The sequence below is a fragment of the Phycodurus eques genome, chromosome 12, assembly GCF_024500275.1.
Source record: "Phycodurus eques isolate BA_2022a chromosome 12, UOR_Pequ_1.1, whole genome shotgun sequence".
Taxonomy (NCBI): domain Eukaryota; kingdom Metazoa; phylum Chordata; class Actinopteri; order Syngnathiformes; family Syngnathidae; genus Phycodurus; species Phycodurus eques.
In genome coordinates, this window is record NC_084536.1 from 3,271,528 (window position 1) to 3,285,269 (window position 13,742).

Consider the following 13,742-nt stretch of genomic DNA (forward strand, 5'->3'; position numbering starts at 1 on the left):
GCGCGGACAGGGAGGAAGGCAGGCTTACCATCTGCGTGTTGGTGGTCATGAGCTGGAGGAGAAGAAGCAAAATAAAGAGAGGAAGCAGAGAGAAAGGGAAAATAATCAGGACAAAAAAGCTCAAATTAATTTCGGGACGTTTCAACTGAAAACAAAGCCAGACCAAAGCAATTAAAGCATTCGTACAAATTAACAACAATAATAATAATGATAATAACACAGGGAATACAAATTCATAATACTGAGTGATAATGATGATGAATGTTGTCTACCTCGAAATCCACCAATAATAACGACGACACGTTTTAGCTTGAATTTGACTATTGTATTTCCTGAAATAGTGGCATTTATTTATTTTGCACAAATGCATTTTATGACAATTTTTAACATTTCTTTTACAGTTTATATTTATTCATGAACAAAATATTTAATGCGTTAATGTTTTTAATTGTATATCAAGTATTATATTGCTGCCATCAGGCAGATTTTATTTGATTTTTCCAGGGAAAAAATACAACAACAACAAATGCGTGTTTTTTGAAGCATTAACATTGCATCATCAAAGAGAGCAAAGTATTTTTAACACTTTAAATGAATCAATAAGTTGTCAAAATAAAACACCAAATAAGGACTGACCAACAGTATTTGTTAAAAAATATGAAACTGACCCCATATGGACAATTACTTTCACAGTACACCGTGAGGTGGTGAGCCTTTGAAGGAATACTCCGCTACTCAGTGTTTTTCATACTCAGGCCAAAGCCATGTCTAATATAAAATATTGCTCTGGTGCCATCTGGTGGTATCTTGGTGCCAACACTTATGTTGACCTGAGGGGAGTAGCTGCATTTAGTCTGGCCTTAGCTTTGTCTAATAGAAGAAAAAAAAAAATGCTTTGCTGTCATCTTGTGGCATCTACCAGCAATTACAAACATTTTTGCGCGGGTGCCAAATTATTGGCGATTTTCCCTCTTCGCAGCAGGACGACGACGGTCCCTATCGCGCACGAAGAACGGGGTTCACAAATGGGGCAGAATGCAGAAGGAATGACATATGGCCACATCAATCATGATAAAGGTAATTTATTTCTTCAAAAGGCACCCGGCGATTAATTCGGGCACGGCGCTTCTTGCATCGGACGCCATTATGTGAGGAGATACGGTATTGGCACTCCCGCCCCTTGCGCAAACACCTTTGCTCTCCAAGAGGCTCACCTGGCCATTGCTGGTGAAGGTGGTGTTGTCGAACAGGAAGTAGGCACCGAAGAAGAAGACAACGGCGTCAAAGACGCCCAGGCATGTCCAGTACAGGAAGACTGGCCAGCAGAGGAGGGAATTCTTGGCGATGTCTCTGAAGGAAAGAAGAGTGTGGCACTTTAATTTAGAGTCTTGGTTTAAGCGAACTTGCGTGTTTTTGGAATGTGGGAGGAAACTGGAGTTGCCGGAGAGAAGCCACACAAGCACTGGGACAAGACGCAAACTCCGCACGGGAATACAAAGCCACGACCTTTGAACTGTGAGGCGCACGTGCGAACCAGTCGCCCACCGCGACGCCAAATCCTTTTTGTAATTCCTCCTTTTCCTTTTATTCCGGCTTCTCATTGGCCAAAATGGCCTTACAGTTAGTAGCTAAAGCGCCAGCAGTTGCTTTGGCAACGATCCAGTCAGCCATCTATTATTTTTTTCTTGTGAGTAAATCTGCACCTATATAATGCATCGATCTCCCGCACCTGTACAAGGAGGGCTCCCGTTTAAGCGTCTCCATGGTGACATGCTTCTCCACCAGGCTGAAGAGGAGGATGGGCAGTGACGTGAAGCTGATGTTGTACAAGGTCAAATAGGCCGTGTCGTACAGAGGCTGGCGTGGGACAAAGCACAACAGTGTTGAGTGTTCGAAAGGCCTTAAATGCACCGAGGAGGTGCCGTTGCCAATAGACGCGAGTCGGGAACCCAAAGCGGTCTCAGCTGAAAGCGTGCGCACATAACATCTGCTCCTTGACATGTTGTGCAAATTGTCGAGGCCATTAAAGGCTAATCTGCGGCAGCGCTTCACGAACAGAGCTGAGTTGCAAAGTTGAAGAGTTACCTGCTGGGAGAAGCCGCAGAAGAACTGGTACAGGAACTGCGGGAAGATGAAGCATACATTCTGGAAAGATGGAAAATAAGGAGCTTAAGTCAACAGGAGGATCTACACATTTCTACGGTGTGCTATAAAGCCGACTGAGTGGGAAGTGGAAATAAAATGGCCTGCCAAAATGACGCACAGCTCGCAACGGAAGACACCCACTCTGACCGTCGCAGCCGTTTTTAAACTCCGCTACCTTGTAGAAGAAATACTGGACGAGCTCCGCGATGCGTATGTAGTAATAATGGCCGTGAACCAGCAGCATTTTCTTCAGATGTTTGAATTTGGGGATGGCGTAGTCGCTGTTTCTGGCGGCCTGGCGACCCTCTTTGCCCATTATCCCTGCAAGACACACACAAACACGCATATTCTGATTCAAATACATTGTTTATTTCCACACTGTTAAAGTCACTCAGCAGGCTGGGACATTAAGTACACCTACTAAAAAGATAGAAATGCTCACTTTTGATTGACACTGACAATTTAACCGTATGTTCATTATTGTAATTGTATTTTGCAATTAAGTACAACTGTACTGCATCTTACTGAGATCTCTTGTGGTGGATCATGTTGGATTGTGCAACTCTAATTTGTGCCCTAAGTGTGTAATTTTAATCAATATTTTAGTACATAATTCTATAAAAAAAAAAATATATATATATATATATAAATATATATATATATATATTATATATATATATATATATATATATATATATATATATATATATATTATATATATATATATATATATATATATACATGAAACATGAATATAGAGTATTGCAATCCCATGTGAATTTTGATTGTAACTATTATGGAAAAATAAATAATATAATATATTAAAAAAAAAAAAAAAAAAGAAAATATATATATATATATATATATATATATATATATATATATAATATATATAAAATAATAATAAATACATTTCAATGCTTTACTGTGGACAAAAGCAACCAATCATAGACAAAAAAAAAAAAACTCAACGTGAAATAATATTGACTATGATGATTATTACTGATGTATTCTACAAAAAAAAAATACCTAAATTTAGTCATGTTAATAAGCGGAAACCTTTTTCTCTCGAAAAATTCATTCGTCCACCATGCATTCATTCAAAATGCATGGTGACGACCACAATGTCACATGGCATTCGCCAGTTTTTTTTATGATGATGTTTTTTGCTTAAACAAGACAGAATGCTGGGAATGTGTAAATACAATGTTTTTATTGGATTTGTTTGTATTGTAAAATATCTTGTACAATAACTGAAGGTCTAATAGTGTTAGAGCAGCAAAACGAGCTCACCAATGCCCACGTGCGCTTCTAAAATCATGCTGACGTCATTGGCTCCATCGCCGACAGCGAGGGTGATCGGGTGCTCCTTGGAGGCCTTGATCAGCTTCACAATCTGATTTGAGGGGGGAAATTCCACCGGTTCAGTAACAGTGGCTGCCCTTTGACCCGGAGAGCGTGTCGGGGTCTCCCTCACCTGCGCCTTCTGCAGCGGCGCCATGCGACAGCACAGCACGGCGCTGCAGTTGCCGCAGATCTCCAGGAAGACCTCGCGGTAGCCGGCGTGGCCGGCGACGTCCCGCTTGGGCTTGAGGACGGCCGACAGCGTGGCGCCGTCGATGATCAGACCGAAATCCAGGCAGTCGACGGACAACCTGCGGGAAGCATTTTTTTTAGCAGTCGACTGAGAGATTTTTGCGCTTCAACATTTATTCCGCCTGAATAAAGACAGCAAGGCGGCGTTCGGATTGACACTGTCAGAAAGGTTTTAATGTCACTATTGCGGTTGGATTATGAAGTCGTTTAGCATTTCCAATCTGATCCCAACTTTTATAATCATGGCCTTTACAGCGTGGGAAAATACCAGTACTTTTTAGCCCTTGAATAAAGCTCCAAATAGTCTGAGGAAAAACGACGGCGCTTCACGGGTTTATATCAGAAAAACAAACCCAGACAGAACAAGACAGAGCCTTATTATGTGTAGGCAGAATTTGCAGCCCTCACCCAGAAATGGATCGCTGCCTGAGAACCGTCCTGTGCAGCTCAAACAAAACGTCGTGCAGACTCTGCTCCTCCGTGCGCTTCTTGGTCAGCTCCAGGATCTGAGTGCTGCGGCGGAACAGCTTGCTGGCGTAGCAGGTGGCCGCCGCCGTCTCCATTTTGTCCCCGGTCAGCACCCAAACTTTGATTCCCGCCTTGTGCAGCGACTCGATGGTGTCGGCCGCCTTTTCCTGGAGCCTGCGCGTCAATAAGTCAATAAACGCTTCAGCCTCGAGCGGGGGGTGGCGCGGCGGACGTGGAGGTTAAAGCGTTCTTCAAGACTCTGATCAATCCATGAGCGAGTGGTGATAAGTTAGAAATAAATGCGCAAGCGCCCACTGTCCCGCACCACCCCCAGTTGATCTATTAGGAGGTCAGACCGCCGATCGATCATCTCGAGCGCCGCCTGATAATCAATAGCCTCCGCCTCCTCGTCCCGGCGTAAAAACAACGAAACTAGGACGGCACTCAGAGAAGGCCAGACCTCCGACAAGGCCAAACAATTTCCATTTTCCCCAAAGCGACAAGGCAGCCGTGCTTTTCCCAGTGAGTCACGGTAACCTTATTAACTTGGTGACTCATTTCCCCTCGCGCTCGTGCAACCAACCTGTCCTCCACCGCCGTGGCGCCCAGGAGCACCAAATCTCTCTCGATGGCGTCGTAGGCCTGAGCCAGCCTCTGCTCCCTGTCCTGCAGGGCCAGCTTGGCGGCCGTCAGGTGCCGGCACGCCTCTTGGTACTCGCGCTCCGACAGCCTCTTGTAGGCCACGCACAGGGTTCGCAGGCCCTCCTGTTACCACGGCGACAAACGGATTAGCCCGTTAGCTGCTCGCTAACTCTTGTCCGTGCTACGCCTGCACAATTACTTACACTGCACATTCACGAATGTTAATAAATGCACCCTTTAGCCAGACTGTGGTACAAAGATTGAAAAACTGATGGGCTGAACCCTTTGTAGGGCACACTCGGAAATGTGTCATTTTAAATACAGTGGCGGACCGTGCATTTGGTACATGGCCCTTCAAAAACCTGATACGACAGCGCGCCACCTTGCCATGTACATCATCTGGAGCGACTCATATCAAGAACTCATACAAGAACTTTATACCAATGCATTAACGTCTACAGATCCCGACAGACGTGTTTTGCTAGTCAAATGTGTTATCTGAGCCACCGATCGGAGGACGGATAAATGCCGATGTCGTATTGGGCCAGCGTCGGCCAGCGCTGCCGATTCCGCAGGCTGTGGGCAGATTAGCACGCAAAGGCTGAAATATGATTGAAAAAACAACAACAACAAAAACATGCAAACGTACATACACGCGCTGGAAGCAGCGCAGCCGAGAGTAAATGCTACAAAATGAAGAATTGGAATTGATTAAGACATTTTCATGGAACAAATATTGGAATTTAGGCTGTACATTTAGGGCAGCAGAGAAGGCCTCGCTGGCCCTGATGGCTCACCACCGCTTAAATAGGTGCTGTGCTGGCAAAATAAACGAGCGGCTTTGCAGTATTATATAGAATAGACGTACGAGTTTGCAGTATAATGCTGGAATAGTCATGAGCACGATATTCTGTGATGCCTTCACAATTATACTTGATACTGACCGCAGTCTTATAATTGCTCTCAAAATGGGCAGTTGCAGAAAAATGCACGTTTGAATTATCACCACCTGCCGATTGGTTGTAAGAAACCGCACGGTTCGACCGCATTATGGCGAGCCGTGCGGGCTCCAATTCGACTTCGCTTGCACAATATCGTTCCTTGCCACTCACCACAGCGTTTTGCTCCACCCGCGCCTTCACCTGCGCCAGCTTGCCAGACACCACCAGGGGGAAAATGGCCGAGTCAGCCCCCTTGCAGAAGAGCAAATATTCTCCTGAAAACACACGAACATGGAGCAAATTACGTATCGGTACAGGAAGGCGCGCTCAATAGATTAACACAGTGATTCCCAACCACATTAGTTTGGCGTAAGAGATCGTCAGGTGTGGCGCGGGAAACGATCCAATTTCACTTCATTGGTGGGAAAAGAATGATTTACTTACTCGAAAAATGATATGGTCTTCCACGAGATGGCAGAAGGTTCACTTAACTTGCGTATTCACCTGTTGCCATTCGAAGGCACATTTGTGAGTTTATTGAGAAAAGAGCATTCTTTCGGAATACAAAGTATACTTTTTTTTTTCCCCTGACATTTGCGCTGTGAGACTTTTCTCAAGTAAAACGTGCACAATGGCTCAATCGAGGTTGGGAAACATTGGCTTCGCATGTTGTTTGTGTCCATGACATAGTTTTCAAAGACGGCGATGACATGCTGACCTGAACTTGCCCTCACGATGACGCTCATTCTCCTCCTGACAGAGTCGAAGTTGAGCACATGAAGCAGCTCAAACCTGAGGGGAAGCAAGTGTCGGCATGAAAGGAACTCTTCATCAATCAAGTGTTTTGCTGATCATTTCATGCTTGGATCGACCGCAACCCGATGACACGAAAGCAAGTTAGCGTGACATCCGAGTGTTTTGTAGCTTTTGTGTGTTGCGTTGGTTAACCCTGCGGGTGTGCGTGCATGCGTGTGCCTCGCTTAAGAATCTTAAAATATTGCTTTGATAATTCAAAAGAGTACGACACCGAGCGTCACCGTGTGCTGTCACATATCACGTATACGGTAAACGCATATACAGTATCGCCAAGAGAGCAGTCTTCCGTTGTTTTTATAGAGGTTAACCTCTTTTAATTATTCTGACACCATTTGAAAGTTCAGAATGTTGCTTAAAACACTTCCAGGCCCGTTAATGAAGGATTTACGATGGCACCGACTGTTTGTGTTTTCATTCTTTCCCGGGGGAAAAGTTGTTGGATATTCGATTCCAATTTAGCTCCCATTTTGGTGTTGGTTATTTACATTGAGGACTCCTTTCCTTGGAAGTCAAAGGAAGAATACAAGTTAAAAGTAGGGCTGCAACTAAGGATTATTTAAATAATCGATTAATCTCTCAATTATTTATTCGATTAAATGATGAATTGGTATACTTTTAAAACATTGAAACATTTTTTGTTTTGTTTAAACTCCTCATTCCCTTATTAAAAACCGGGGCATTATTTCAAAAGGACAGTGCAGAATATGCACAAACATAATCTGATGATGGATCAGTTACTGATTTGGTCCTGAACATGTCACCAAATTGGCAAAAATGCGCATCATTGTTTTCCAAAGTAAAAGCAGATGTTTGCAAACGTCTTATTTTTTTCCTGCCCAATCAAATGGTCACGAGTGATGAACGATACTTGAAAAGAACTATTGAGACGCATTCGATTGAGCTCCCGCGTCATCGCCGCGTCCCCCCGTCTCTAATCAATGGCATCGCCTTCCGAGTGGCGTAACCCAGGCAACCGCTCGGCACACCAACCTTTCGATCTCGTCGTCTTTGTTCAGGATCTCCATGTAGTTGTCTTTCAGCCTCAGGTAGGTGTAGCCCAGCCTGCAGACAGGAATGACGGACAAATCCACGATCGTACACAAGCTGCGCTCGTTATTTTTGAACCGATTCGTGATCACGCGCGTGCACGCGCAACAGTCTATCCGGGAACGCAATCAACAAATCACTACACCTTCCGTCCCCGCTTAACATAGAGCAGCGTCATACGAGCGGCTTGTTTTTAGTGTGCTGACCTCAGCGTGTACACGCTCTGTAATTTCATTTCAGAATTGTGGACAATATCAGGCATACTGCACAGCATCTAGATATTTGAATCCCAGAGGGGGGAAAAGAGCCTAATTAGTGGCTTGCCAACAATCTGGTTAATTGTGTGGAACTGATTGCGTTTGGAAGAAATCTAGGCCAAATTTAGAAGCGCATTGCCCGGCTACGACCAGCAGAGGCGCTGTTGATTGCGAATGTTGTTGTCCGTTTCTAAATGTGCCCCGTGACGGACTGGTGACCGGTCCTGGCTCGGTTTGTGGGGGACTGCCTGCCGTAAAGTTAGACTGCGGAGGAAGCACAGTTACACCATTAAACAGAATGTACCGTAAATATGCTACATTAGAGGCGTTTCCATCATTAAACAAGGAAAATAACAGGCCACGGTGGCCATGGGACACGGGACTGCAGGCAAAAAAATAGCCGATTTAGGCATTAAACTGGAATTGGCCGGCAGTGCAAGTTCAGGCCAATATTTGGAGGATTTATGACAATTCAATAATACGAAGCTACAGCACGTAAGCGCTGTATAGTTATTCCAGGTACAACTATTTGTAAAAATAGACAACGTCATTGAGAACACGAACCTTTTCATTCCCTCGACCAAAGCCACCTCATCCGGGGAAGAGGAGATGTAGAAGGAGGTGGGTCGACCCTGACGGATGCCCTTCTTGATGCCGTCCACCGTCTCCTCCTCCTTCACTTGCACCGTGTGACACAGACACAAGGCCCGGAAAAACAGGTCCTCGTGCTCCTGCAGCCACAGAATTTTAAGAATGAAGTCAAGTGAATGCAAGCGATCGAAAGGTGCACTTCACAGGCGTGATGAACGCTGAGAATCTATGAGGCAATCAAATATTCTATGCATTTGGTCTACTTTTATGCACATTTCCTTGCTTGAGTAGCTTGGCAGGCTTGCGTTATGCGGTGGATACTGCTGACGAACAAGTTTCTCAACGTGAATACAGTTGCCAAAAAGGAAAATTGCGATCACGTTTATGTGCACCGGGGGACCTTTGATTCAAAGCCAACATTGGGGGTTTACAAGGCATATTCCACCATTTATAAATGACAGGATACAGTGCGGACTAATACTTTTTCAAACAGTATACGGGACAGCTGTGCTATTCAGAAAAAATAGCAACGGCATCATTCAACTTGACGTTCATCGCATTAAAGTCGACAAGAGAAAAATCAACTATTCGATTGCAGTGACAGAAACGACGATGTAAACGTTTCAAGAAAGCGATTTCAACAGAATACAGCTGCCACGATATCACAAAGACAGTTGGAATTTGAGTTGCGTAAATTCGTCATTTGAAAGAGAGAACTAGAATGAATGTATTTTTTTTACAATAATTTAGATGTCATAATAGGACAAGAAAGGTCAAAAGTTTAAGAATAAAGACATAATATTACCAAATATTATGTCTGATTTATTTGTATTTTATTAGAGCAGTGGTAATATGCAACACTTATTCTTGTGAAATTATAATATTTTTTTTTTTTTTTCCTCAGCATGGCCCTAATATTTCTTTGCGGGAATCGTGCTTGTCAAATGCAAACAAACGCACCAGCAAGTCACATTTTCTGGTCACTGTTTTTACACTTACTCTGCGATAGCCACCAGGTGAGGAATCGATCATGTCGATGCTGGAGGCAGCGCTGAGGATTTGACCGTTGCAGATGGCGTGCGGAACGTAAACGTTCCCATCAACGCAACATTCGATGAACTCCATGTTGTTCTCCGTCAGAGTGCCCGTCTTATCGGTGAAAACGTACTCCACCTGGAAAAGGAGGGAGATGAATGGCGACACGCGGTAAAGGATCGCGCCTTGACGAGTCGGAAAAGGTTCGCGGGTACCTGACCCAGCTCCTCGTTCAGGTCGGAGGTGTTGACCTGAGCTCCCTCTCCCAACTCCTCGTCGAACATCTCCTCATCCCAGGTGATGAAATAGGAGCCCAGGAATTTCTGCATCTCCGCCGTCACGTACATGGACACGGGGATGATGTAATTGAACAACACGGTGAAGGCCAGGAAGTCGGTGAACGCTCGGATCACCTGAGCGAAAACACCAGACCTCGTCTTAAAGGGATGCCGGGGACATAAGGTGGGTCGGAAAGCGCGTCGTTCCGAGAATATTCCGTAGTGGAATTACGACAATGAGGTTGTAATGTTACAAGAATAACTTGTATTTTTAGGCAAAATTAGGTCTACGTTTTCACGTTTTTACAAAAAAACAGAAATGTGCATTACTTGAGGAAAAATGTAATTTTAGGAGAATTGTTGGAATTTTAAATGTTATAAGTGTGAGTATTACGACAAAAGTCTATTTTTTAATCAGCGTAGTGACAATTTCTTGAAGTTGTAGAATAAAGCCAGTTATTACACAAGAATAAAGTTTTCATCTCATGAGAATGAAGTCATCATTTTGTGTTATTTTGAGAAGAAAATTGGAATACACAAAAATAAAAAATAAAAAGTTGAAAAAAAGGGATGTAACATGAGAAAAAAGTCATACTTATGAGAAAATGTAATTTCATGAGGCGAACGTCATAATGTCATGAGGAAATAGTAACACGAAAGAGAAACCATTCGACAAATAAGATGCGATTAAACGAAAATAAGGCTGTCATTTGATCAGAATAAAGTTGTGACATGACAATGAGAAAAATATTTCTGAGAATAAGTTTTCAAAGGAAAAAGTTGTAATTTGAAAAGAATGAGGTGGTAAATGTCACGATCTTGCATGAAGTGAATACAAATTGAAAAGCCATAAAGTTGTAAGTTGCGACCTTTGAAAATGAGAACAATATCTGAATGTGACAAAAATAACGTCCAAATATTGCAAGAATGACATATGAACAGTCATGAGACAAGAGACAAATGTCGTTAAAGGCTTGTGCTTGTGAAAGAAATATCCCTGAACGCACCACGTGTCGCTGTCGCTCGTTCTCTGTTCTGCGGTTGTACCGGGGCTCGTCGCGGTCCGGAGACCACTGCCAGGCGTACTTCAGAACGGTGTTGATGACCGCTTTACTGATCAGGATGCACAGATAGACGATGAGAAAGGCATTCATGGACCTGTGCGGGAGACAAACAAAGACGCCTGATGAGATCACCCCGAACGTTTCATTCAAACAAATTCCGAAGACAGGATCTCACTTTTCAACGGCGGAGCGCTTCTGCGATTTCGACTGGTAATTGAGCGCCATCTTGGTCTCCATGCCAGTGTAGATGGCAACAGCTGAGGAAAAAGGTGGACAAAAACAACAACAACAACAAAAACAACTGGTTACTATGACAACATAGTAACCAATCAACATGACGAGACACTAATGAGAATAAATGATCACCATAAATATGTTGCGTGTTCTTCAGCGTCGCTCCTCTGAGTAGTAAGTTCTCAGCACCGAGCGGTCTAAAAGACGGAATGAGGTGGACTATTACAACGAGCTCGCGAGCGGACAACAAGGATAATAAAGTCAAAAAATTAGGGGGAAACAAAGTTTCATTTACTACGAGAAGAAAGCCAGACATTATAATAATCAAGTTATATTGTTATAAGACAATGGTAAAAACAGAAAAAGAAAAGTCCTGTTTTTATGAGAACTACTTGTATTATCAAGAACAAGTCAAGAATCATTCATGGAAATAAAGTTGCCATTTTATGAAAGTAAATGTTTAATATTAGAGAAAGATGATGAAGTATGATGGACAAAAACAAATGGTATAATATTTTGAAGAGAAATTATTTTATGAGACAAAAAAACCCATCATCATTATGTGTAAAATCATACATTTGGAAGAGCGGCAAATTGAAGATAGAATTCATCAAATAAAAACCTACCTGGCAACAGGCTCTTCTTTGTCCTTGTAAATATTGATACGTCCCACGAATCTGAGTGAAGCAGAACGACAAGACAAGGCGGCCAATGGAGGAAAGTGAGCTTGAATTTTCACCCGAACGCCAACGTGTCAAACTCACTTGTAGAGGTCAGGCTGCGGTTGTTCACATTCGATGGTGGCATGTAGCGAATCCACCTCCCGGTCCGTCCGAAAGGCCACGGTATCTGGTACGGCGTAGTAGGTCTGAAATGGGGAGGAGGGGGTATTAAGTGGAGCGTTGCTTGGATGTGTGCTCATCAGGGGTCCCGTGCGAGCGGAGGCCGGGTGGGGTCCGGTTCGTGTGTGTACTCGCTCATGCGTGTGGTTGGCGGCAGTGGCATCAGTGCAGCAAAAGGGGCACGGATAGTACAAAAATACAAATGATTATGCGTGAAGGATTAACCGACCACGTTTGAGTTTTTTGTTTTCGTGCAATTAGTGGCATCTAGCGCCACGAACGAACGAGTGGCAATAAGGATGCACTCACGAGTACGCTCGGGGGGGGGAAGAATCGCAAATCACAATTTTTGCATTTCAATGAAAACCATTCAACGTACCTACTTTACTCTCAAAAGAGCTGCAATGACTTGTTTACTTCCGCCGCCATTTTGACTGACTGCGGGTACGCATCTCCCCCCGAGGGATCCTGGTTAACGTAAGCCATTTTAAACTGAAAAGAAGGACTTTGGCAACAGCATTTCCTGGAGGGAAAAGCGGTTGCTCGCGCCAGTCAAAATGAATCATGTGCTTTTATGGTGTTGGCACAAAATCTGCGACCAAAAGAAAACAAACAGGACAACCAGGACTTAACCAGGGGGCTATAGATAAAAAAGAAAAATTGGACATGTCTTTATTTTGGAATAGTACAAGAAGTAACAATTCAATTGTGATTCGCTCGACATTTGTTACTGTTCATGTGAATCGCGATCAGGGATTTAGACGGGAACTTCGAGCTCTATCGGCATCGATCTTAAGACAGGTATGATCATTAGTTTCCCAGGTAAGCTTCCTTACAGGAAATTAGGTTTATTCAGCAAGTCAGTTTTACGTACAATTGAAAATTATTAGAATCAGAATCAAACTGTTCTATTTACTGATGGAATTTGTACTTCTTTGGAGGGTCCAGCTAAATGGAGTTCTGGATGGTTGGTGGATGCCCCAACGTGGTCGCAGCATCAGCCAGGATTTGGTGGAGTGATGTTTTGGGCAGGAAGAACGGAGAGTGAGATGCTAGGCCCCTTCAGGCTACCTGAAGGTGTCATTTGGTGACAATGTCCTTGCTAGGTTTCAAAAGAAGAACAGTGGCTTCCGCACTCAAATAATTCAAGACAACAAGCATCCCATAACATCGAAGTTGTTGCTGCTGTGGCTATAAAGAGACATAAATTCATGGTGTGCCCACCATCATCCCCTGACCTCAACCCTATAGAGAAGACGTGGAGCATCCTTTAAACAAAGTCCTGTGAGGGTGGACGGCAGAAACACTGGGAGGAAATTCTTGGATCCTCAAATGTGATAAAGGCAAAAACTAGCAAGCCATGACTTAAAAGTTCAATGGATGAAAGAGTTGTTCAGGTGACAATGAATGGGGGGGCTCTTATGTAAGGAAGTACATTTTATATGTTAAGCACTTCTAAAAGAGGGGACTCACATAGTGCTTCACATGGTTAATATACAGAATCACCAACATTTTACAGTTACCAGTAAAAGAATACACAGGAACAAAACAAGGAATGTAACCTGTAATTTGATCAGTAATTTTGATCAGTAGGTCAAAAGAAAAAGAAAAAAGAAAAGAAATCTCTGTAATGTCAGGAATATGACGGGTACCGTAATTTCTCGTGTATAATGAGCAGCCATGTATAATACGCATTCCCAAAGTTGACCTCAAAATTCTGGAAAACCCTTGTACCCATGTATAATGCATTTTTACAATGCATGATTTTGTTTCTACCCATATGATC

The 13,742-nt window shown here is 43.4% G+C and overlaps 1 protein-coding gene across 5 annotated transcripts in view; it reads right to left on the reverse strand.

The window, feature by feature from the left end:
• The window catches only part of LOC133411108 (phospholipid-transporting ATPase IH-like), a 36,737-nt gene that overhangs the window by 8,490 nt on the left and 14,505 nt on the right, over positions 1–13,742 (reverse strand). For all 5 annotated transcript variants that reach the window (XR_009769618.1, XM_061693029.1, XM_061693030.1 and 2 more), the window contains exons 7-26: positions 11,879–11,982; positions 11,741–11,791; positions 11,247–11,311; positions 11,056–11,137; positions 10,824–10,974; positions 9,754–9,951; positions 9,503–9,676; positions 8,477–8,643; positions 7,599–7,670; positions 6,511–6,584; positions 5,964–6,067; positions 4,793–4,974; positions 4,150–4,383; positions 3,623–3,800; positions 3,439–3,541; positions 2,321–2,466; positions 2,086–2,145; positions 1,730–1,857; positions 1,215–1,350; positions 29–52 (exon numbers count right to left, since the gene is read on the reverse strand). Coding sequence is in view for 4 of the 5 variants with exons in the window: in XM_061693029.1 (XP_061549013.1) it covers positions 29–52; positions 1,215–1,350; positions 1,730–1,857; positions 2,086–2,145; positions 2,321–2,466; positions 3,439–3,541; positions 3,623–3,800; positions 4,150–4,383; positions 4,793–4,974; positions 5,964–6,067; positions 6,511–6,584; positions 7,599–7,670; positions 8,477–8,643; positions 9,503–9,676; positions 9,754–9,951; positions 10,824–10,974; positions 11,056–11,137; positions 11,247–11,311; positions 11,741–11,791; positions 11,879–11,982 (2,433 nt within the window). In the remaining variant the exon portion in view is untranslated. The remainder of the gene's footprint in view (positions 1–28; positions 53–1,214; positions 1,351–1,729; positions 1,858–2,085; positions 2,146–2,320; positions 2,467–3,438; positions 3,542–3,622; positions 3,801–4,149; positions 4,384–4,792; positions 4,975–5,963; positions 6,068–6,510; positions 6,585–7,598; positions 7,671–8,476; positions 8,644–9,502; positions 9,677–9,753; positions 9,952–10,823; positions 10,975–11,055; positions 11,138–11,246; positions 11,312–11,740; positions 11,792–11,878; positions 11,983–13,742) is intronic.